Raw genomic sequence first — 26294 nt, 5'->3', positions numbered from 1 at the left:
TTGCATAAGATCTTTCCCATTTTGGTATATATTTGCAGAGTAGTAGGGACGAGGGACATTCAGCAAGAGAGCGTGAGAATGATGTAAACTAACACTGTTTCTATTTCTAAACACCATAGGGGTCCCCCCAAGTATAGCAAAAGGCGTAATACCATTTTAATTGCCACCCTAGATAGTTTGCAGCTCATATTTCAAGACATAAATCAACCGACTTAAATGCTATCGTATGTTTCACAACACCAACAAAATATGTTGCTTCTATTGCTAGACGCATAATAAGGTGGCTTAAAAGCCGTGTTCCTGTTAACCCGAGGTGTTTGGTGCTTTATCAGTTACAATGTGAAAAGAATCAATCGCTTGTCCTTCAGGCTCAAAATGCAGGTGGTAATCTTCCCACAGGGAAATACAATACGCAAACGTGTTGTCATTGGGCTTTGTTTCAACAGATGCTGTTGCCGAGTGCCTAATTTTTAATAAATTACATATTCAATATAGTGGGAGCTAACAGTGAATTTCCTGTGTGTGTATGTGTGGGGTTTTTTTTCTTTTTTTTTTTTGGGGGGGGGGGGTTCTTTTTCTCTCTCCACTTGTTTCCTTATTTTAACTAACACGAACTTACAAAACACTTTACAAGTAAATACAACGTTGCATCAGTTATACGGCAGACCTGTTGCGCAGCTCCTATTTTAGTCAGGCCTCAGTCGGCAACGTGATGAGATCACACGCTGTTTGGCCCTCTGCCAGGCAAATAAACTCCTTGCCTCTAAAGCCCTGACAATGCACACTGTTTCTCTTCCATAAAAGAGAGAGAGACAGACAGACACAGACAGACAGAGAGAGACACAGAGAGAGAGAGAGAGAGAGAGAGAGAGAGAGAGAGAGAGAGAGAGAGAGAGACTGATAGAGATAGAGAAAGACAGAATGCAGAGAGAGAGAGAGAGAGACATACAGAAAGGCAGAGAGAGAGAGAGATACAGAAAGGCAGAGAGAGAGAGAGAGAGAGAGAGAGACAGATACAGAAAGGCAGAGAGAGAGAGAGAGAGAGAGAGAGAGGGTGTGTGTAATGAATGTTTGATGACAATGGAGTATAATTATTAGTGTGCTTTTCATCTGCAGCATATCTTCGCCAAACAGTGAAGGGGAAGGCCGGGGTGAGGGGGGGGGGGGGGGGGGCATTGATAGTAGTTTTCTATAATTTAAAAATCTATTCATGTATTTACTTGGTAAAAGAGAAAGAGAGAGAGACAGAGACAGACACACAGAGAGACAGATTTAGAAAGAAAGACAGACAGAAGAGATGGACAGCAGGAGACTAACTTATTTTCGATGTCAGTGGACGGTTAGTATTGTGTGCTTTTCTCCAAACAGTGAAGGGGAGGGCCGGGGAGGGGGTGGAGAAAGAAGCGAGTGTCAATCAATGCACTTTTCTGGATATCAATTTGTTTATTTATTAATGTGGGTGATATAGACAGAGAGGGGTGAGGGAGGAACAGAGAGAGAGAAGGGGAGAGAGAGAAGGGGAGAGAGAGAAGGGAAGAGAGAGAGAGAGAGAGAGAGAGAGAGAGAGAGAGAGAGAAGAGAAGAGACTAGAGAGAGAGAGACAGACGGAGACAGAGAGAGACAAATAGACGGAATGTTCCCAAAAAGTGGTGGCTAAAAAAGAAGGGGAAGAAGATTAATGTTTTCCTACAGATAGTCACACTGTCCTGAATTACTAATCATGTTAACGACTTTATTGGTATTCGCTGCAAGCATTTTCCTGGTTCACATCGATTGTCGTCACGTGGCAAACACTCGTTTTTAACAAAATAGTACGATAAAAACAAAAAAATATCACGACTATTATCGTTTTCCTTGCAGTGACAAAAACTTTACCAATACTCTTCCCTACGTCACAGTTCCATCGTTGTAATTGAGTATGTTGAAAGCTTCCTATTACAAAGAACGCACAAGATGTTTCCGTCATACTGTGAGCCTTCCTCTCGTTAGTGGGGTAATTTACCCAATCATCGTGATTCATTCTTCCTTTTCGTCAAACCATCATTCGATAAATTTGAGAGACTGCAAGTCGTAAAATGAGTATGGCCAAGCCACATTATCTCAACAGCTGAAAATAAAACAATTAAAAATTGCCCCTCCCTTCCCTTTTGTTTTTTCACAAACAAAGCAGCGAACCCGGTTTTCCACATACGTGATTCATTATCGATAGAAATTTACGATCTCAAAGGACTTTCTCATTCAACATGTCAACCGATTCACAATGCACTGAGAAAAAGTCACACGCACAATTATTTACAATCCTAAAATAAACACCACTGCCTTTTTCCTTTTCGAGAAGCCATTAGCAGCTTTATAAATCAAAGTCCTGTCACTCACAAGCTTCAATCACAGCCTGGGGTTGACTGATCTTGCCGAGGGCAACAGGGAAGGTGGTGGTTTTTTCATGACGTATATGTACATTTAACCATATTGTGAGACTCCCATCAGAACTGACTTTCTGTGATTTTTTTTTTTTTTTTTTTTTTTTTTTTGAGGTCGTAAACAGAGGGCTTCTGCCTTCACCTTACAACTGTGGTTTCTCGGTCAAACATAAATAAGCCTTTCACAGTTGCCCGTACTCCCCGCCCGCTCGTGACAGAAAGCAAGTATCCCGTTGAATGGAATAAAGAAAGAACTCGGAATCAGGTGGTTATACACACACCCCCCCCCCCCTCCCCCTGTATCCCTTTGAATGTCTGGGGGATTGTCAGAGGGCAATATAAAATACCACACACCAAATCAAGTTCCCAATCCTGCCTAAAATCAGGTTCCCAATCAAGCCTAGTACAACATACGCTAACATGTTCATTTATTGATCGCATCAAACAAGAAAATTAGGGAAACAGGTTACAGCAGATAAGAAGGCTAGTGTGAATGGAAAGTAGATCTCCGTCTAAAGAAAGATATATATGCGAATCTTTCGAGTTAATATTTCAGCCTTCTACCCGTAACCAAGAAGCTGAGTACTCATATATAATGTATTGCAACGCACATAGGATGCAGTTTATCTTAGCGTTGTAAGCTCTGTAAATGAACATGGAACACTGGTACAGGTGCGTAATGCTAACGAAGAAGCTAGCGAGTATTGCTAAACCTGCAACACTGTCACATTTCATTGTCAGGAGAAGACACCAACAGAACCGCAAATGAATAAACTGATGCGCATGCAATCAATGCAAAGAATCACATGAACTCATACAGTCACCACTGCAAACGCACTAACAACATGTTAAAAAGCAGGCATAAACAGAGTAATAACAGCAACTTGTTCACATGCATACATACGCAGCAGCGTTTTTATGTACTACTTATTATTCAAGAGCAACAGAGGAATCAAGGAACATTCAGTAGTATGGAACAAAAGTACGTTTGAATCGTCCTAGCGTGACCCTAGCTTAACAGAAACACAACGACGAAACTTAGACAACAGTAAACACAAAACGTTACCATTACAAAGCTTTAACACTCACAGTCTACATTAAAGGCCTCGTAAAAATAACAGTTGGCCTCACTGTCTCAGAACTGGCCAGGCTTTAACATGGGATAAGACCATCCCTCCACTTGGTCACACACCAAACACCACTCAACACCCTGACTGCTTGCTGTAATGAGATGGAATTGTTTGATGAATTAATTTCCGAAAAAGGCACCAGTGTCTTTTACGAAATTAATTCTTTAAAAAAATTAAAAAAATAAACCACTGTGCACAGAGCACCCAGGGTGTTCATTTTGGTAAGTGACCAAGTGGGGGGTGGTTAGATCTAAGACGGTGAGGCAGAGGTGGAGTGGGCCTTTAGCAACAGGAACAACAACCCTAGTGCTATACTCCTCCATCTTAGAAGGCGACACCCATAATAACGGAGAAACAGGCAACAGTGCACAAAACACGAAGATCATAACACGCCAACACGCGCACGTGACAAACAACAGCAATAACAAACACAGTATACATGTACAATAACTCTTCCAACTTACCAGATGACACACGTCATCGTATATACACACCAAAACGTTAGAATGTCAGCAAAGCACTAAAACAAACAACAAAAGCCCCAAAACACTGCAGAAAAGAGAACTAGCAACTGCAAGAACAACAACCAAGTTAAAGCTGCAACACTGGTTACAAAAGCGCCACCAGCCAAAAGGGGGGAGAACTCACTGGTTGTGTCAGGCAGAACAACACGCTCTTTGGTGTTGGCGTGCTGCAAAGCGTTGGGTTCGAACTGAGTGATCCCTTCCAAGTGCTTCAGATGGGACTTTTCCTGAGCTACGTCTAGAGACAAGCATGCAAGGAGAGAGATAGAAAGAGGGTACACACAGGCCCCCCCCCCCCCCCCCCCCCAAAAAAAAAACACACAAAAAAACCGGACCACCACAAAATGCGAGATCCAGTAAGCCAGGTCTGCTGAAAATGGAAAGTTGAGGCAAAAAAGCTGGTGTTAAAAGACAGAAAATTATTGTATAAAAGGTAGCAGAAAAAAGCAACCTTTCAGAACAATAAAAATAAAATAAAAAGCAGAAGGGTTTAAAAATGTTCCCCCAAAAGTTAGTATTTTCTATTTCAGCATCTACAACAAATGCAAAAGCAAAATAATGGCAATGAGCCTACCCTCATAATGATCGCAACATATGACTGCTGGAAACATCTTAGCTGTGGGGTCTTTGTGTCAGTGATTACACATTCAGTGCTTGTATTATTAGCTGCTCATGTAAGTATCAGGAAAAGTCTTCAGATATGTTTTTTTGATGCAAAGTATCCTGTTCCATCGGTTCTTTAAGGGCCAAAAACAAAATCACAGACAAAGAAAATAATGCGGTTATAAGGGGTAAAAAAAACCCAATGTGCAGCCATTTGCTTTCAATCGTAAACAGGATATGAAACGAAATCAAGCCAATCAAAGTACAATATACCGACATTGGCAATGAAATAGTAACAGGAGATACTTGGCAAGGAAAATCAAGACATTGCAATTCTGTGGAGAAAAGGCGTCACACACAGAGATAACTCTGTGAAACTTCCTGGGCCCTTGTTGCAACTAAAGTGAATTAAAAAGAACAGTTTTCGGTCTTGATTTTCCTAGTATAAAACTCAAAGAATATACACAATATTTGTCTTCTTAAAGGCCGTGCATTATTAGAAATTGATGGTATTGCTCCATGCGTTCTTTAATGTGCAAAGCAACAATCCCGAAGACAATGTATTTGATAGTCCTATCCATCCCTATCCAAGTGTAACCTTAATATCATTTCAAGAAAATATGTGCAAGAGAAATAGGCAAGCGAAACAGGATAAAGCACAAGAAAATCATAGCTGCCACTATTTGCTCTATATATTCCTTTTCCAAGAAAATGTTTCGGAAATTCCTATACTTTGAGCCCCAGGAATCAACTAAAAGGAGATAGAAGCCTTCAGAAACCCATTAAAAATAGATCCAAGACCTCAAGAACTTAAAGTAGATCTACGCATTCGAAAACTATATAAAAAAAAAAAAATAGGCCTACGCCTTCAGAAACTACCTTATGAGTAGATCAGGCATGGGAATTGAAAAAAGTAAAAAAGGCTGAAAATGTGTAAGTAATGGCAAAGTCAATGGCGCGAAGTGCCTAGCCCTGCTAGGGGGGTTCGGGGGCATGCCCCCCCGGAATTTTGTTTCTCCAAAGAACCCAAATGGTGCAATTTGGTGTCATCTAAGCTCCAAGTTTGCCATTAAATTCAGTTTTTAGAACCATTTTTGCCTCCCCCATTTATTTTTTTGGCGGACACTTGCTTTTTCGGCGGAACAAAAAAAAAATCGGCGGATATTTGCCTTTCGGCGGACAATTCCCATGCCTGGTAGATCTCAGCCGTGAGAAGAGCGTGCTCAAGAGACCCAAAGTCCACTTACCTTCAGCGCTGGGTAAGGAGTTCTCCTCGTTGGTCTGCACGTGCTTCATTTTGTTGGGGTCCACCTTGCCGATCTCGGCCAGGAGCTGCTTGGGGGGCTTGGCTGTGTCCGTCATCTTTCTGCTAGTAATTGGTCCTTAGGCTCGCTAGTAAGAATCACTGATAATCTGAAAGAGAAAAAAGAAAAATGCCACTGAAAACACTGCCACAGAGGATGAGGACCCAAATATCCAAAATAACTCAACCTTAGGGCCTAAACAAAAGGTATGAATAAAGCCATTTGCCAGCTTCTGTTCCTGTTTCAACATGTCTCATTTTTAAGAAGGGATAAAAGAAGAAAAATAACACCCACTGTATTAGTGCCTTGACCTTTCAAGTTCTTCTAAAACGAATTAGTTCTGTTTTCGTGCGAGTCATTTCTGCTTTGCAAAAATACCTGTTCTGATCTTAGCCTTAGAACTGATTCCTTGTGAACGTCATTAAACCACCCTGCTCAGTAATAAACAACACACTTCATAACACGGAACTCGAATGCTTGAAGTTTTCAGCGACAAAGACATGCACACGGAAATACTTCAACACAAAGGAGCTGCTTGACTGAAGATCTGACAAAAGCTTGCCAAATGTGTGCTCTTAGCTAATCGAGAGCTTTGAACAACATCACAAATTACGAGCTTAGAAGGTGGACACAACTTCGTGAATAAGCACACGACCTACAAACGTAAATAGGTACAGTGAAACCCCCCTTGTAAGACCTTAACTCAGGTCTTACCAGAGTCTTACAATCATTCATGGTAAATTAACAAGACCTCAAGAGTAGATAAACTGAGAAAACAGGGTCTAAATAAGGGTGGGGGTCTATAATTCAATCCGGGTCTAAAATAGGGGGTTCTACTGTGTACTGTTGTGTAGTGCTCACACAGCAAAAATCAAGGTCAGATAAACAGCTGCCGCGCCACCCTAGTGTGTCACAGTCTTCAGCCAGTCTGGTCGCAAGTGTGAAGAGGGACAGATGTGGCAGTCAACCATCACCCCACCCTCTGCAGCTGACAGCCACACTTCACTGCACATTTTCCACTAGAAATCATTCATCTACTGTGCTTTCTTAACTCTTCTGCAGGCGCAGTGTGTGGTGGTTTTTGTGCGATTGTTGTTGCATTCCATACAACAATAGAAAGCAATATAAAGTTGTGAAAGCATCAAATCCAAATTACTTATTAAAGGCATTTTCCCCGAGCGGTACACTTGCTAGAAATATTACAGAATGTGTTTTTGACTAGGAATAAAAGACACACCGGGTTTAAACTTCTCTTTACAGTCGATAAGACCACACACGACACAAACCAGTCAGCTGTTTTTACCCCCCCCCAAACCCCCCACCACCCGTTTTCTTTGGATACACACTAACTACATACGTGCCGACGAAATGTTGATCATTGCTTCAATACTTTGAAGCTGTTGCTTGAATAATAACCAAGTAAAAAGTATTTCGGTGTTCAGTCAAATGTTAAAGTTTCTACCACAGACATACATACATACATACGCACGCACGCACAGACAGACAGACAAAAGTTAGCATCGCATAGGCTACACTTACGTGAGCCAAAAAGTAAATGTATTAATAACGAGTCTCATCACGCATACTGTAATAAGCCCAAAGTCGGGGCATGTCTATAGATGTGTGTCTCACGCTTTACAATTAAAAGGCACACTCCATGATAGAGGTGAAAAGATTAGGGCAAAAGAAGTAAATTTAAGTGTTGGTTTTTTTTTCAACCAGCTATTTAGGCTGTTGATTTAAAAATGTAAAGAAAAACAAGTCACGTAAGGCGAAAATACAACATTTAGTCAAGTAGCTGTCGAACTCACAGAATGCAATGCAACGCAGCAAGACCGTATACTCGTAGCATCGTCAGTCCACCGCTCATGGCAAAGGCAGTGAAATTGACAAGAAGAGCGGGGTAGTAGTTGCGCTGAGAAGGATAGCACGCTTTTCTGTACCTCTCTTCGTTTTAACTTTCTGAGCGTGTTTTCAATCCAAACATACCATATCTATATGTTTTTGGAATCAGGAACCGACAAGGAATAATATGAAAGTGTTTTTAAATTGATTTCGAAAATTAATTTTGATCATAATTTTTATATTTTTAATTTTCAGAGCTTGTTTTTAATCCAAATATAACATATTTATATGTTTTTGGAATCAGAAAATGATGGAGAATAAGATGAACGTAAATTTGGATCGTTTTATAAAAAAAATTTATTTTTTACAATTTTCAGATTTTTAATGACCAAAGTCATTAATTAATTTTTAAGCCACCAAGCTGAAATGCAATACCGAAGTCCGGGCTTCGTCGGAGATTACTTGACCAAAATTTCAACCAATTTGGTTGAAAAATGAGAGCGTGACAGTGCCGCCTCAACTTTCACGAAAAGTCGGATATGACGTCATCAAAGACATTTATCAAAAAAATGAAAAAAAACGTCTGAGGATATCACCATACCCAGGAACTCTCATGTCAAATTTCATAAAGATCGGTCCAGTAGTTTAGTCTGAATCGCTCTACACACACACACAGACAGACAGACACACATACACCACGACCCTCGTCTTGATTCCCCCCTCTATGTTAAAACATTTAGTCAAAACTTGACTAAATGTAAAAAAAGGAATCAGCGTTAATTAACCTTGTTTTATTGATAGCAAAAATGTGCATTAGCAAAGCTAAGAAAACTAAATCGCATATTTCATTGGAAATTGTATTTCAACAAGAACTTGCGCTACAAAAGGTTTATCCCCATTGTCCTTAGTTAGATTGTTGTTGAATTAAAAAGTAATTTAATGGAAATGTAACCTGTAATGTAAAAGAAAACAAAAGTAAAATTTCTTTGAAGGAAAAAAAAAAAAAAAAAAAAAAAAAAAAACCAATGAAGGATATGCTCACCGCCAAAAAAAAAAAATAAAAAAAAAATAAAAAAACCAGGCAAAAAAGATGGGTTGAAGCAGCCTTGCATGCAATTGAGGTCAACAACAAGAAAAAGAAAAAAAAAGGGGGAAAAAAAAAACACTCCCTAAAGAATACATGGAAGTCCAGAATGATTTTCAACAAAACTCCAACGGTCTTCAGAACAACATACATCCTCATGCAAGTTTCTGGTCAGCCTCTTGCTAAACAACAGGAGCTGAAACGTGTGTACCGAGGAGGAAATCAAACTGGTGAAAACCCTGTGCAACTCAATTGCATTTCGAAGAACTATCATAAGTATGTTCTACCAGACAGCTTGAATCTTACCGACTTCGAAGCTGCTGGTACAAGAAGTTCCTTTCTGTAGTGGCGCAATCCTCGTAACCAGTCTCAGTTTAAAGATTGACAGTATGCTACACTGATATCAAACCAGCCAAGCGGTTGTAAAATGAATCAAGAAGTCAAGTCAGCTGTATGACAAAAAGTGTCCGGGTACAAAGCAGCTCCAACAATAAATTTTGACTGCCTCCAGCAGTGATATGAAAACACCTGTGATGATGTCCACTGTAAAATATTAAATGTCCAATTTGTCCACAAATGATAAGATCACAATCGTATATATGTTAGGATTAAACTGGACAGCCAGCCGCCTAAATGGGCAGATAGTAACAGTAGATACATGTACCACCGAACACTTCTTGACCCAAACTTAAATCACCAGGAAGTTAATTTATACACACAAGGGTAATTACCTGAAACCTACGCCACTAAGAGGGAAGTTGCTGCATTTCTAACTAAGCAAGATCGACATAAAACTATACCCCAAGGGTACCTAACTGCAAAGTCAGTCAGCTCTTAGTGAGTAATTAATGTAGGAAAAGTGCGGAGTCATTTCCGTATGACTGTCACAGAGATCAGAGTCAGTAGCTGAGTTGCGAAAGGTGATGTTTTTTTTATTAGGCCCCATGGCCCAAGCCAAAGTGCGAAACAAAAACCATTCATTTTGGACTCAAACCAAAGCGCAAAGCAGGAAAAAAGAACAAAAACATTCACTTCCCACCCAAGGAATGTTTACTCATCAACTGCTCAAGGACTTGCACTAAAGTATCAGGTTGACTGACTGAAATTCAAGCCCAACATCGATACGGTCTCACATACACATGCACTTGGGATGCTCGAACAAGAAGCAAAATGTTGTTGCAAAACGTGATGATTTCCCTCCACTTGTGCAAGAGGGCAAGCAGCACAAAATGAATACCCATGGCATACACATATTTATTGTTACTCTAATCAAGCTACATTTATTTCATTTCTCTGTCTGTGGTCTCTGCATTTCTTTCTATTCTAGAAACACATCAGATTGATCACAGGTGACAGGTAATTCCTGAAAAAAATCATGGCCGGAAAGCAGTGATTTCTGTGTGCTCAACATAACTAGTAGCAAAAGCCTGAACAGTAAACTATGCTGGTTTTGTAGTGTCCCACTCAGTTTATACAACCCCAAGTCCGGGCGGCTCCTCAATACCCCAGCTCCCCTTCATTCATTTATTTTCCCCTTTTTGAATAAACCCACCGTAAATAGCACACCAGTCTAGAAACCTCTCTTGCTCGCAAGAATTTTTGAGCAGACCCCCACCCTCCCCCTCCATTTCCTCTACCCTCCACCCCTTCCCTCCCCGCCCACAGGTGACAAGGACAAACCTGTCCCACTGTCGTGTACAAGTCCCCTTTGACCTCAAGGGCAGCTGCTCCCGGAGGGATGGAATGGGGTGTGGGCTCTGACCCAGGTACAGTGGAACCCCCCTTATGAGACCTCCAAAAACCTGACAACAGCGGGTCTTAAAAAGGAGGGAGTCCTAAAATAGGGGTAAAATCACAGAGGTTATGAACAGAACATCTGAGAAAGCAAGGTTTTAAAAGGGAGGAAGTCTTAAATTGGGTTTTTTAAAAGGTGGTTCCAGTGTATCACATAGCTGCTCAACAGACATACTGGGTAGTCTCATCTGCGACTGTACAATCACTGAACAACAGGTGCAAATTTCCGTGAAAGGACCGAGAAGGGAAGTTCATTTCAGAGTTCTGAACGTATTACAATGGTTCCTTTCTTTTAGTGCAGTCCATGCATCTGCAGCTTCTCGTCTCCGTTACTGTTCAGTGGGATACAGCTGTGAAAAACTGCGGGCGCACGTGACAGCGAGAAAGTGACCACGACGACAACAAAGAAATACAGATGGTAAGCGAGGTTAGGTTTGGGTTTTCGATTTTGCGCCCATCCAAAGTCCAGAAACTCTGCAGAAGACAGCCATACGAAATGTTGGCAGCCAACTTGTTCTCCCCCCCCCCCCCCCCTCCCTGTGTGTGTGTGTGTGTGTGTGTGTGTGTGTGTGTGTGTGTGTGTGTGTGTGTGTGTGTGCGTCTGTTTCTGTCTGTCTGTCCGTCCGTCCGAAAACGGGTTACTTAATTATCAGGACTATTCCCTAATAGGTACGTGTCATTACTTCTCTCAGGCGATGGTTTTGCTGATTCGCAGATCTGGCCACCATTCGGTCGGTAGCTCAGACCGTTTGAACAATAAATATTCACGACTTTTGCAGACGAACTGACACCCCACCCTCACCCCTTCCCCTCGTATTACACCTAAACTCTATAATCCTTTTCTCCGGTCAGTGCTAGCAAACTATCTTCTCCGGTTGCACCTTTGTGGGAGAAGCAGACATGCGTACTTTTAATTACCCATTACCAGCACAATCCCCTGCATAAAAACGCCTCGGTGCAAGAATTCGGCTATCTCAACATCCTAACTACCGAACTAGTTCAAGCCACACAAAAAAGACATTGGCACGCTGCACAAAGAGACAATGAATTCACGCTAAAGGTCCATGTCTCTTACATTGATCGGGAGAAAGCTCATTATCGTCATTGTCGTGAGGCCGTATCGGCTTGCAGCCAAATACGGTGCGAACTGGCTTTCCGTCTCTCTCAGTCCGCTAAAAAAAATCAATTGTTTTCGTGTTGATTTCATTACATGCTGTTCGCTTGCTGTCCAGCACTGCACGTCGACAGAAAAACGCACAATGAGAGGGCTTAACAAAATGTGACAGTATTTCATCACATGCGTCAATAAATCACCTGTGTGACTAATATGAGATACTTTTGGACGGCATGTGTTTCGAGGCGAGTCATGTGAATGAACTTTTATCCCATATTACAATGTCGTAGAATTGATAGCTACGACAATCAGTGACAGACACTACACAATCATGCTACATAGGTAAACAGACTGCTATTAAAAAAACTGAGGTCAGTGAACCTCAGTCTGTATAAACATTATCGTACAATTGCCGTACAATTGTGGTCCTGATCGCTGATCTCGACATAAATAAATGACTTCCGACAGAGTTGTTGAGTGATCATTCGAGCCATTGATTATGCTATCATCGCCATATAAACGGAAAAAATCCAAAACAAACAGTATGTTTATTGATGGCGTTCTAAAATCAAAATTCAAACAACAACGAGAAATAACCCCTTAATTTAAATGAAAAGATTAAACAAAGGAGATGCAGAGGAAAAATGGAGGAGGGGGGGGGAGGGGGGGTGTGTGTGTGTGTGAAAGGGAACAAGTTGGATGTCGCCATTTCGAATGGCTGTCATGGCTGTCTACGGCAGACTTAGAACTTCGTCGTACAGTGGATGACGACCCAAATTTGAATAGGAAAGCCATTACATTAACTTCCTTCCTGTTCAACTTAGCAGCACGGCCTCTCTCACAGTACGATGCGCTCACTTTGACACTGTAGGGAAACGTGCTCTGTATTCATGCCACGGGATTTATTTCCAAAAACCTACGTCGCGTAACGACGACAAGAACACGAAAAGAACTTAAGGCGACTGGCAGGGGGCGACATAAAACCGTAACGACGCTTAGGCCAAATAAAAATATATGTTGGTTTAGGGTAACCCGACCGACCCTATTTTTTCCCGCCGACCCTAACACTTTTTTTTCATTTCTAACAAGAAATCCCCCCAAAATCACCTTGGCACATTTTGCAAAGCATACCGAGAACAAAAAAATTAAAATTTAAAAAAAAAACCGACCTACGGACCCTATTATTTTGGGTCACGTTACCCTAAACCAACATATATTTTTGTTTGGCCGTATGATGCTTTTTTCCCGTTTTTGGAGCAATGTGCATTTTATTTCACCTTGGTGGGGTTTTTTCAGAGTGAAAGGGCCCCGGGGAGGGGGGGGGGGGGGGGGGCCGGCAAAAAGATTATTTGCCGACAACCTGTCTTCCATCATTCTTACATGTGCGTATTTTTCCACAAGGATATTGCAGGGGGCATTGAAATATTACACGCAAAACCCCGTTTTGACATCAACTAAAAAGAAAAGGTAACTGAATTTAAGCGACACATTTTATAAGTGTTTGCTGATGACTCAGTGCATGCAAAACCCGAAACATGCGTTTAAAAACATTCCAATAACCGGCACTGAGAAGAAGCACATGGATACATATGTGTGTGTGTGTGTGTGTGTGTGTGTGTGTGTGTGTGTGTGTGTGTGTGTGTGTGTGTGTGTGTGTGTGTGTGTGTGTGTGTGTGTGTGTGTGTGTGTGTGTGTGTGTGTATTTATGTCTGTTTGTCCGTCCGTCCGAAAACGGGTTACTTAATTATTAGGACTATCATTACTTCTCCTCTCAGGCGACGGTTTTGCTGATTCGCAGATCTGGCCACCATTCGGTCGGTAGCTCAGACCGTTTGAACAATAATTTTGAATAACGGAACAACAGATGAATCATTACACGCAATAACCTCTTCACACAGCGGCTACAACTGGCAGGTGACAGTTGCTGAATATGATAAATGCAGATGTGATACTGTTACCTGTGATGACTAAGAACTGTATGGACGAATCCCGGTCTCTTATGTATATGACCACTTTTACACCTTTATGCACCTTAACTTTGTCAATGTGTGCGCGCTCTCTCTCTAATACACACCTCCCCTTCCTCTCTCTTGTTACCACTGTTAACTTCAGGGACGCCACGCGAAATCTTTCTTACATTCATTCCCCCCATGCAATATTTAACTACAATCTTTTATTTGTGTCAAACACAAGATCGCAAGAGGCATTGCGTTTAAACACTGCCGGATTTTGTCTGTTTCTCACAAGTTGTCCACATTGCAAAGAGAAAAGAAAAGAACAGGAACAATTGTTAAATGACATGTAAAAGGTGGGGTTTTTTTTTAATGTGGCTGAATCGTGTTACGGAAGTGCGCAGCTAAGTCTAAAACAAGGAAAAAGATCGCATGATCACAGTCAGCGGTCGGTGTGTGTATGTGTGTACATATGTGTGTGTGTGTGAGTATGCGCCTATATAACCTGATACACAGAGACATCGAGCAAAAATGACACGTCACAAACTCCTTCATGGTGATTTTTGGCAAAACAAAATTGTGTTGGCATGACAAAGAATAACGTATCTTCCAATATCTTGGTTTTTTTTTTAAGTGAACACACACACAAAATCACACCAACACACACGCGTGCTCTCTCTCTCTCTCTCTCTCTGTAAAATAAAGAATTGCCATTCTCTCTCTCTCTCTCTCTCTCTCTCTCTCTCTCTCTCTCTCTCTCTCTCTCACACACACATTCCACACTGCAGATGCAAAGGGCAAACAGGCTGACATTATAGACCGAACCCCGACTGAGCCAGCAGAATCAGCAGGCGTCTACAGTGGTCCCATCATCTGAGGCAGACCAGCGGAATGGAAGGGTAAGCATGTTACCGCAACAAAGACCGATCTTTGTACCCCAAGGTTCAAACAATGAAGCCATCCAACCCCTAGACAAGCGTTTCACAAATGCGGAAAAGTGTAGGGTTTCCCCCTCACACATCCACACTTTATCATTTGCGTAAGTGCGTGTACCCGTGGTTTGTTAGAATGCGCCGTGCGGCCCGGGTCCTCCGTCTTCAGCATTCGGGGTTTTCTGTCGGGGTTACCTCACCCTTAGCTCATGGCCCGTACGTCCTACCCTGAGAGCACAGGGGGGAGGATTTTCCGGGCCGTCACCAACTCCCTTGCAGACCAAACTATACGGCAGTCGACAGGAGTTGGAGAAAACGACAACATTTATCACCAGTGCTGGACTGATTGTGTAACCTCTGCGAACGCCAAGAAGAAGAAGAAGAAGAAGAAGACACATCCACACACATAGACTGTCTGTAGGTACAAACAGCCAGAGGATTTGGTTGTACGGATGAACTGTTCCTACACTTTCCAAATAGCCTGAAAAAGGGATACATTCTACAATCGTTGGCCGTTCTAGGATGACCCGTTTTTACGAGTATTTTACATCCGGTTTTTCGTTGTAACAACAGTGATACAATTTAGTGTAAAATTGCCTTCAATTAAACTCATACGTACATTTTGTGACTGGCTATGTTAGTTTTGTAAAATCCATTTACCGAAATTAACGACGCTCACATATTTAGAATTTAACTAAACAAGTTGCCAGCTTCGAAGTTTTACAAGTCAATATTTTAAAACTGAAAGAATTGAATAACAAAAACTCGATCTCAAATGCTAGATAGTTTAAACAAAATAAACTTTCTGGGTTTTTAACTAAACAATCTAAAGACGGTGTGACCTACACAAATTATGAAACAGCATAGTTTGTTGGGTGGCCCCAAGTCTCTATTATCCGTATTAATTGTCATGTCAAACTATATTTACTGAATACCGTAATATATTTTAACCAATATCGTGCAATCCTCAACTTGTACGGAAAAAAACACCACACAACAACACCAACAACAGATACAGTAATAATCACACGCAGACACTTACACAGCTTAAAGATGCACACCAAACTACCACGAAAGACAAACAAGAGCCAGACAGCTTGTACAAAACGAACACCACTGATGAATGTTCGTGTGCAGACAGCAAAGTCCTGGGCAGCAAACTGACCGACTTCGTCCAGACATAAAAACCCTTGAGGGAACAGTCCCCAAGTCCGCATCAGCCCAGTCAACGAGAGGGGACATTTTCTAGCCTTCATGTCTGTCTGTTTGTTTAGGTGTTGAGTCAAGCATTTCGTCTCCTCTTTGCCCTAGCTGGGCTCAAGAGCTCCATAAATCTCTGAGAGCGAAGTGCCATTCCTATCTCACATGCCACGCTCGCGGGCCCCTAGAGCCTCTTGACGTCTTGTGCTTACTTTTGTCTTAATATAATCAGAGCCAGTGGTCGGTACCTGCTGAAACGTGCAATCCAATTGAATCCTTACCTCAAACCAAATTAGAGTCAACATTTATTTATAAAAATCACCACCTGCTGACAACGGAAGAAATGTTGCTGTAACATGTGGCCACAGACAAGAGTACATACTACGCTTGCAAAGAATCTTCTCACCAAAATAACTCGACGTGTAAATCCTGTTCCAATACACGTATTGTGACAAAAAATTAATGAAGTAAATAAACTGCTTACATAATCTAAAATACTTCTTTTTTATATTTAGTCAAGTTTTGACTAAATATTTTAACGTAGAGGGGGGAATCGAGACGAGGGTCGTGGTGTATGTGTGTGTGTGTGTGTGTGTGTGTGTGTGTGTGTGTGTGTCTGTCTGTGTGTGTGTGTAGAGCGATTCAGACCAAACTACTGGACCGATCTTTATGAAATTTTACATGAGAGTTCCTGGGATTGATATCCCCGAACGTTTTTTTCATTTTTTTGATAAATGTCTTTGATGACGTCATATCCGGCTTTTCGTGAAAGTTGAGGCGGCACTGTCACGCTCTCATTTTTCAACCAAATTGGTTCAAATTTTGGTCAAGTAATCTTCGACGAAGGCCGGACTTCGGTATTGCATTTCAGCGTGGTGGCTTAAAAATTAATTAATGACTTTGGTCATTAAAAATCGGAAAATTGTAAAAAAAAATAAAAATTTATAAAACGATCCAAATTTACGTTTATCTTATTCTCCATCATTTGCTGATTCCAAAAACATATAAATATGTTATATTCGGATTAAAAACAAGCTCTGAAAATTAAATATATAAAAATTATTATCAAAATTAAATTGTCCAAATCAATTTAAAAACACTTTCATCTTATTCCTTGTCGGTTCCTGATTCCAAAAACATATAGATATGATATGTTTGGATTAAAAACACGCTCAGAAAGTTAAAACAAAGAGAGGTACAGAAAAGCGTGCTATCCTTCTTAGCGCAACTACTACCCCGCTCTTCTTGTCAATTTCACTGCCTTTGCCATGAGCGGTGGCCTGACGATGCTACGAGTAAAATGGCATTGCGTTCAGTTTCATTCTGTGAGTTCGACAGCTACTTGACTAAATATTGTATTTTCGCCTTACGCGACTTGTTTTAACCTTCAATGGAAAATCAGAAAGGCAACAGTTAAATGGTGCAATATGTGTTAGCCTTGAGATGATGATCCCAAATCTTCTACTTCAACTGCGTTCCCACATCGGCTAGAACTCCCACGTGCATTCGTTTTGCATGAGTGGGCCCCCTCCCCCTCTCTCCAGCCATTTGGGCACTGTCATACCAGAGACTGGTCATATTCCGTTTTCATCCCGAACCTTGAAAGAGTGCACTCCACGCAGAGACTTTCCCAGAAAGTGTCTTATTCTTGTCAAACCGGTTGAAAGAAACCAGTGCTGACTAACTGTTTCTTCTTCTTTTTCTTTTTTTTATGATAGACAGTGACTAGGGACTGTACTGGCATGATGCAATTTCTTTTCCTCACGCCTCTTTCAGTGACGACATCGGACAATTAGCAACAACAAAAACAGTAACACCACCAAACTCTTTGAAAGAGCCAAGTCATGTGAGTTTGTAATATATAATAACTCCCCTCCTCCGCACCCAAACGACACACACACACACACACACACACACACACACACACACACACACACCTTTGTATGCCCCCTTCAGTAATCAGTATCACACATAAAAAGTACTTGAAATTTAGGACGGCGAGTTTTTGAGAAGCTTTAAACGGCGTGAGAAATATTTCACAATTTGCCCCCTTATGTTTTGCCCTTCTAGTCAAGTCTGCTCCTTCAACTTCCTTCCCTGTCTTAACTCTCTTGTCATTGTGCCTCATGTACTATGTGTTGCAGTTTTAATTAAAGGTTGTTGCAATCATCTACATCTGTGCAAGTGATGATTGCACCAACCACTATGACTATGCCAATGATCTACATCTGTGTAAGTGATGATTGCACCAACCACTATGACTATGCCAATGATCTACATCTGTGTAAGTGATGATTGCACCAACCACTATGACTATGCCAATGATCTACATCTGTGTAAGTGATGATTGCACCAACCACTATGACAATGATCGGTATTTCCTTGTTTTCAATTTCATCGCTCCGTCGATTTCTGGAGATTTCGCATAAATATCCTCACCAATTTTTTTCTAACGGTCGCATTTATACAGTCCTTTATGAGGCCGAGACACACACAAACATTCCTTGTATGTATAAGTTTCACTGTGCATTACCGAGGGGACGCACTGTACTAGGTGACATAATAACTCAAGCCGTTTAAGACAAGGAAATCATATGACGAACGTTAGGTCTTCTCTAAACAATCACACGGAAGTCTCTCCCCCCCCTCTCACACACACCACACACACACACACAGAATTTTACAGGGACGAAGTTCATCTGTATATTTCTTCCTGCAGTATTTTTACTTGAGGAAATCTCGCCCCTACCCCTCTCTCCTATTGGTGGTACGTTTTTCTTGATACTGGACGGCCAACAGCACTGGGCGGTTGACTGACACAATAGCTAGACTCTACTTTCAAACAATAGGCCATTACCAAAAAAAAAGTAATATTAAACCTTTTGTTCCAACCCGTCCGTACATGCTGTTCTAATAGGTCATAACATTAACATATCAAAGGGCAAAGGTGAAAAAAGAGAAACTGATACTTGATTGAAACCAGCTCCAACCGTAACAGTATTCTAATATATCACATGCCAGTTTCGGGTCAGTCTCTGAAGGAACGCATATGATTTATACACAGACACAGGACTCCCCTGGCCTGCTGTTCGAGGGTAGAAAAATGTTTCTGCCAAATAGTTGTAGAATATACATATGAATATACTTCTTTTTACATTTAGTCAAGTTTTGACTAAATGTTTTAACATAGAGGGGGGAATCGAGACGAGGGTCGTGGTGTATGTGTGTGTGTCTGTCTGTGTGTGTATGTGTAGAGCGATTCAGACTACACTACTGGGCCGATCTTTATGAAATTTGACATGAGAGTTCCTGGGTATGATATCCCCTGACGTTTTTTTCATTTTTTCGATAAATACCTTTGATGACGTCATATCCGGCTTTTTGTAAAAGTTGAGGCGGCACTGTCACACCCTCATTTTTCAATTAAATTGATTGAAATTTTGGCAAAGCAATCTTCCACGAAGCCCGGGGTTTGGTATTGCATTTCAGCTTGGTGGCTTAAAAACTAATGAGTGAGTTTGGTCATTAAAAATCGGAAACTTGTAATTAAAATTATTTTTTTATTAAATGATCCAAAAGCAATTTCATCTTATTCTTCGTCATTTTCTGATTCCAAAAACATATACATATGTTATATTTGGATTAAAAACAAGCTCTGAAAATTTAAAATATAACAAGAAGAGCAAACGCTCGATCGAGTCACTTTCGCAGTTCTGAATATTATATGAGGCATCAGATGGACAGGAAGAAATTGCTATTCACAACACAATGAGTCACGTTCACATAAAATTTGAGCCCGGTCACTTTTATAGTTTCCGAGAAAAGCCCAACGTTAAGTTGTGTGTTGCCGAACAGAAAAGGCTAGTTATCTCCCTTGTTTTTCTGATAACGTTCGTAAAAGGCTACAGATGTAAATACTTTGATGTAAAGAATAATCCTACAAAGTTTCAATCACATCCGATGAACTTTGTCAAAGATATAAAATGTCTAATTTTTCCTTTGACGCTGACCTGTGACCTTGAAAAAGGTCAAAGGTCAACGAAACCATCGTTAAAGTGTAGAGGTCATTGGAGGTCACGACTAAACAAAATATGAGCCCGATCGCTTTGATAGTTTCCGAGAAAAGTCCAACGTTAAGGTGGTGTCTACGGACGGCCGGCCGGACAGACTAACACTGACCGATTACATAGAGTCACTTTTTCTCAAGTGACTCAAAAATTACAGGGACGAAGTTCATCTGTCACTATCTGTTGTCTTATTATTTGTTTTGTCTTTTAATGTGCACCACACTGAAATTTCTCTGTATGAGATAATAAAGTATTCGTATTCGTATTCGTATTATGATCAAAATTAAATTTCCGAAATCGTTTTAAAAACTATTTCATCTTATTCCTTGTCGGTTCCTGATTCCAAAAACATATAGATATGATATGTTTGGATTAATAACACGCTCAGAAAGTTAAAACGAAGAGAGGTACAGTAAAGCGTGCTATGAAGCACAGCGCAATCGCTACCGCGCCAAACAGGCTCGTCACTTTCACTGCCTTTTGCACTAGCGGCGGACTACGTTCAGTTTCATTCTGTGAGTTCCACAGCTTGACTAAATGTAGTAATTTCGCCTTACGCGACTTGTTTGTTTTTAATAACAAAATAAAAGACCTCACAACACCCTAAAGGTTGCGAGTTTTCTCCCTGCACGGTTTAATTTATACACGTTTTCTCCTGCCTGCAGAAGATTGAAACTGACAGCTTTTACTACACTGCACATGCGTGATGCTTTGACGAACTACTGAGATGCAGATGATCTTCTAAACATCTTACTTTTACCAGCTTTGCCTCGCTCAAGCCTTCCTGTAGCAGTGTCAATCGGAAACCCGTTTCCGCTAATGCGCCAGCGGCGACTGACACACGCATGACAGTAAGCACGTTGACGCAAAACAACTTCACTGTTAAGTGACAGTAAAGAGACCTGAAACCGCCGCATCGCGGCTTTTGCAATTAGAAAGCAGGAATTACCGTGCAAACATTAAAATAAAATTAAAACAAGTCGCATAAGGCGAAATAACAACATTTAGTCAAGCTGTCAAACTCACAGAATGAAACTGAACGCACTGCATTTTTTCACCAAGACCGCATACTCGTAGTTTCGTCAGTCCACCGCTCGTGGCAAAGGCAGTGAAATCGACAAGCCCGAATAGTGCGGTATTGGTCGCGCTGAGCAGGATAACACACGTACTTTTCTGTATCTCTATTCTTTTTAGCGTACTGAGTTTGTTTTTAATTCAAACATATCATATCTATATGTTTTTGGGATCAGGGACCGACAAGGAATAAGATGAAATTGTTTCTAAATCGATTTCGGACAATTAATTTTAATCATAATTTTCAGAGCTTGTTTGTAATCCAAATATAATATTATGCATATGTTTTTGGAATCAGAAAATGACGAAGAATAAGATGAAATTGTTTTTGGATCGTTTAAAAAAATAAAATTTTAATGACAAGTTTCCCATTTTTAATGACCTAATTCATTTTTTTTTATTTAAGCCACCAAGCTGAAATGCAATACCGAAGTCCGGCCTTCGTCAAAGATTGTTTTGCCAAAATTTCAATCAATTTGATTGAAAAATGAGGGTGTGACAGTGCCGCCTCAACTTTTACAAAATGCCGGATATGACGTCATCAAAGGTATTTATCGAAAAAATGAAAAAAAACGTCCGGGGATATCATTCCCAGGAACTCTCATGTCAAAATTTCATAAAGATCGGTCCAGTAGTTTAGTCTGAATCGCTCTACACACACACAGACACACACCACGACCCTCGTCTCGATTCCCACTCTATGTTAAAGCATTTAGTCAAAACTTGACAGTAATAGAAGATATCTTGCACTTACTTGGAGACAAGGAACAAAGCTACAAGGGAAAAACTTAAAACACAGGCAGCGAACCAAAACGTTCGGCCGGAAAAAGATTGCTTGCACACAAACTAGTTTAAAGACAGGGGGAGCAAAACAAACAGATTAGGGGAAAGAAACGTGCTTACTTGAAAACAGAGGGCCGTAGGAGACGAAAGCCAGATCCACACTACTCGATTAGAGGCGTCGAGCAAATGATAGTGGGTCACATTAAACTGCGCCTTTCTTCCTTACGCAAATACGCTATGATTACTGACTCATTACGCGCGTACACTTGCAACGTGGCCCGCTGACTGTACTGGCCGGATATAACTTTCGGGCGAACAAACATACACGCGCGCGCACACACTCAAACACACGTCAAGTGTTCACAGGTACATTGATGATTGAAGCGCGCGCGCGTTCGTGCCACTACACACGATCAGTCTGACGGACACACACATTCGGTAAATGTATTACAAATACTATGGGACAACTGAACGTATTTTTGTACTCAAAAATATTCGTACTTTATTGATGATTTTAACTAGATTCTCTCTCTCTCTCTCTCCCCCCCCCCCCCCCTCTCTCTCTCTCAAAAATACTTTCCTTGTGAAGTATACCAAAAAGCATTTTCACAAACACACAGTTTCTCTCAGAAACACACCTGACCTGTGCAATATATCAAGCTTATCAGCGACGCTAAAGGGGCGTGGGTGGGCAAGCTAGCAAAAGGTAACCGTTCACGTTGTTTCCCTCGATTTTGCCACAGTGCAGTGGGTGTGAGTGTGACCTCACCTTGAACCGTACGACTGGGTTCAGTCACTTCTTTATTTTGGGCAGTAATGATTAAAATAAAAAAATAAAAACTTGAAAATGCATACAAATGCATACAAATGCACATGTGCATACAAATGCACATGTATACGTCTAGCCAAGAGTGAGGACGAGAAAATGGAATGAGAGAGAGTGATACATAATCTGCCTGTGTGTGAGTGCGTGCCTCACTGAGTCCCGCGTCTAGCAGTGTTTGGGTGTCCGCGCCAAAGTATTGACAAGACAAAGAGACTGACTGTCTTTTCTGTGGGAAAGTTTTTAAGTTTGTTTCTGTATGTGTGTGTGTGCATCAGTGTGTCTGTCTGTGTACGTACATACACATACACACACCCACATTCGTGCGTGTTTGTCAGCAGTGCACACGTGTTATCTTCACAAAAACACACTCGCACTGGGCTATGACTCATTTCCTCAGCGCACAGGGCAGTGACTCTCAGTTCCCGACACACCGGCACAGACACACACGCACACTGCGACTGAGCCTAGAACACGGACGCAGCTTGTGTGCTCTACTGCTCTGCTGGAGACGGGACCAGCACATAATACACACACCTTCTCTGTCTGTCTGCCTTCTTTCACTGTCACCCACTATCGTTAAAAACAAACAAACAAAACCAGTTGATTGGGAAAAAACACCTAACCAACTAGGAAAAGAAAACACTGTGTTTCTCTGACCCGACAAAATGGTTGCTAAATTCGTGCAGCCAAGACAATGACATCTGACAAAGTTTCAAGGTGTTTTTTTCTTGCACTTCTTTCCTTGTTCTCATCTATTTGTAAAGGATGTCCAAAGTTCTCTTCATTACTGGGAAATTAACACAGTAACCCTGATTGTAACATAACATGGCAAAGGATGTTAAAAGATTAAAGTTGAGCTAGACCGTTTTACTGTCAAACACTAACAACAACAACAACAACAACAACAACAACAACAACAACAACAACAACAACAACAAAGAAAGCTAAGACAGCAAAAAGTAAGCAAAGACTAACCAAGACAGAAAGAGATAGTAAAATAAAATGTCTTTTTGTGCATGCTCATGCAATTGCAATTAATATTAATAATAATATCAGTAACTAAATGTGCATGATAATGATTTGAGACCTAATACATAGATCTGCATATAACTTTTGTAAAGCTTTTTAATTACCAGCATTATCTACTGTCCAGTAACTTAATCACTCCTGTGGTGTTTGCCAAGTCTATATATCCTTTTTCACTTGCTAAACTTTAGTATGTGTGCTACTCAGCTATCACCTAATGTCTAACTGTATTTTTCCACTTTTAAGTTAGTTAGTTAGTTATTGCTTTTTAGGTCCAGCCAAATCAGGACCCCACAAGTTTAACATTACATATATTTAAATTACCACTTATCAGTAGATCAGTTGAGTGGACTTTTAAAGAAGGTGACAGTTAACGCATAGTGAAAAATAGAAACAGGTTTCACTTTCACAGGAGTTCAGTAAATGTGCAACTTAATTTTACTAATACTGTAATTTTCTTCCATGTTGTCAGACATTCAAATCAGTTGAAAAAAATTTGCAAGAAGTTAGAACAAACCACATAATCAGTAAATGTCTGTGAATTGGTTCCTGACTTCATGACTACTCTTCGACAATTTTATCGGAAGTATTCCAAATAGGGTAGAGAGAGAGTAAACATGTTTGCTGGTGTCAATGGAAGTGGGGGAAAAACGGGTGGGGGGGGGGGGGGGAGAGAGAAATACAATCCTGTTGACAACCTTGTTTACAATCCTGAATCTAGTTTACAACCCTCTAAAATCCGGAACTTTCACACAAATGTCTCTTCTCAATGTTCACATATGTCTACTCCACTGTCAATTTGTTGTATTCAAACTTCTGCTGGAGAAACATTGTCACAACTGCTAACAGCTGCAAGCATACTGTATGCATGGAATGTGAATTGGGTGACACAGAGCTCTGGGGTAAACATGGAGCAAGTCACACAGTGACTGGCCTATTAATTGCCTGTCTGTACAATTCATTACTTGCATCTCTCTTTCTCAAGCCTCCCTCTCTATAATCACCATGGTGAACAGCCACCACAGTGGCTCTTTTCTGCCTCCATCCCCAACCTCCTAACCCTCCTCCAACAAAATATTTAGCAACGTCGTATGCACACAATGAAAAACTTCTTAGATCAACAAAGTGTAAAAGAAAGTTTCCCTTAATGAAAAAACAGACGTTATGAGGATAAATGATGAAAAAGGGTACCTGACAATGTCAAGTACATCCCCCTTTAACTTTCATCCATGACTAAAGTCTATTAATTGGTCAGTCTTAATGAAGTTACTGAGCATACTCACAAATTAACCTGTCACACTCATCTAATACATTGTATTAATCTTGCACTAACCAGCCTCTGAATGTATGTGTTTTTAGCTGAAATACTCTGCTCTCAACTGCTTGTAGCATACACGATTTCATCACATGTATGCAAATTCATTTGTCGCTTTTTGAAAATTTAAAATGAAAGCATGAATGATGACAACAAAATCTTAACATGCTGCCAAAACATTCCTCAGTTTCAGATCGATCAAAGTCATCCAGTTTACTCAGTTGTACTGCGAGTAGTACGTACGTACAGTACGTGGGAGTGTAGTTGCGGTACACAGATGCAGTTTCCATCAATCAATTAAATTCAAGTTTAAGCTTTCCTGCCCCTCACAACTCTTACATGGCCACAGAATTTGTAGTGTCATACAATTAACATAGTGCAGCCTTATTTCGTTCGCTCTTCTCTTTGTCACTGTGTGTCACTGTTTGGTGACATCAGCCTACAGTTTCAGCTGCGAGTCATGTCATTGTCTGACAGTCTGTCTCCGAGTCTGACAAGCACTGAAGCAGAAAACTTAGCTTTCTGAAACACATTCCGCAAATGTCTTGTTTACGGCCAAGCCACACAACCCCTACGTCTACCAAAACAAACAACAACTTGCGTGACACATTATAAGGCTGTTACATAGAATGTCGCATTTTATTTACAGACTCAAACCGACGGGATGCAAAGGATTCAGACTCAACGAACAGCGCATCTCAGAAACTTTCGCAAACTACGCAGACACTTCACACTTCCGCTATCTCTGTTCATTCAAAGAGCCAAACGCTAAAAATCGGCTGCCGCGGAGAAAATTCAAGAACTACGCATACTCAGTTTTCTACAGACTTTGATTTCATTTGTTCGTGAAACTATTTACCATATTTTGCACAAACTATACAAACAAGAAAACAAACTTTCTCCGCTTACCTCGACTGAAACGTCCCGTTTGACTGCAAAGGAAGTGTGTGTGAAAGTCTGTCTGTGCGCGCGCTGTGACACCGTTAGGCCACTGAGAGAGCTTGCCATGCGTGGGTGTGTCACATGCCCTTATATGGAAGTACTATGTCATACGTTGTGTGATCCTGCTGCAAAATACCTTTCATGGACAAAAATCGCCGCAATACAATTCTAATCGATCTCAGGAATCAGTGGGGCGGTTAGTTTGGAGGAATGCATTATTTTGACGCAAGTTCTTTTGTTTTTGTTTTTGGAAAGCTAGTCCCATTTTCCCGCACTTCCAAGCCCTGTGACTGTGTGAATCAGTTTCAGAAGGACAGAGACAGAGTGCCAGACAGCAAGCCTGTGTCTGATCATAGACC

The 26294-nt window shown here is 40.9% G+C and overlaps 1 protein-coding gene across 10 annotated transcripts in view; it reads right to left on the bottom strand.

Annotated features, from left to right (window-relative positions):
- LOC138968710 (thioredoxin domain-containing protein 2-like) overlaps positions 1-26021 on the bottom strand; it is a 49482-nt gene extending 23461 nt beyond the window's left edge. For 4 of the 10 annotated variants that reach the window (XM_070341324.1, XM_070341331.1, XM_070341330.1 and 1 more), the window contains exons 1-3: positions 25903-26021; positions 5925-6090; positions 4199-4312 (exon numbers count right to left, since the gene is read on the bottom strand). In XM_070341324.1, coding sequence (XP_070197425.1) covers positions 4199-4312; positions 5925-6039 — 229 coding nt within the window. In that variant the 5' untranslated portion in view covers positions 6040-6090; positions 25903-26021. Of the gene's footprint in view, positions 1-4198; positions 4313-5924; positions 6091-6275; positions 6494-9216; positions 9574-21946; positions 22106-25902 lie in introns of those variants that run through there. The other 6 variants (XM_070341329.1, XM_070341332.1, XM_070341325.1 and 3 more) reach the window with 5 other exon arrangements.
- Between the last annotated feature and the right edge of the window lie 273 nt (positions 26022-26294).

The sequence above is a fragment of the Littorina saxatilis genome, linkage group LG6 (assembly GCF_037325665.1).
Source record: "Littorina saxatilis isolate snail1 linkage group LG6, US_GU_Lsax_2.0, whole genome shotgun sequence".
NCBI classification, from domain to species: domain Eukaryota; kingdom Metazoa; phylum Mollusca; class Gastropoda; order Littorinimorpha; family Littorinidae; genus Littorina; species Littorina saxatilis.
This window is presented reverse-complemented; position numbering and strand designations above follow the sequence as displayed.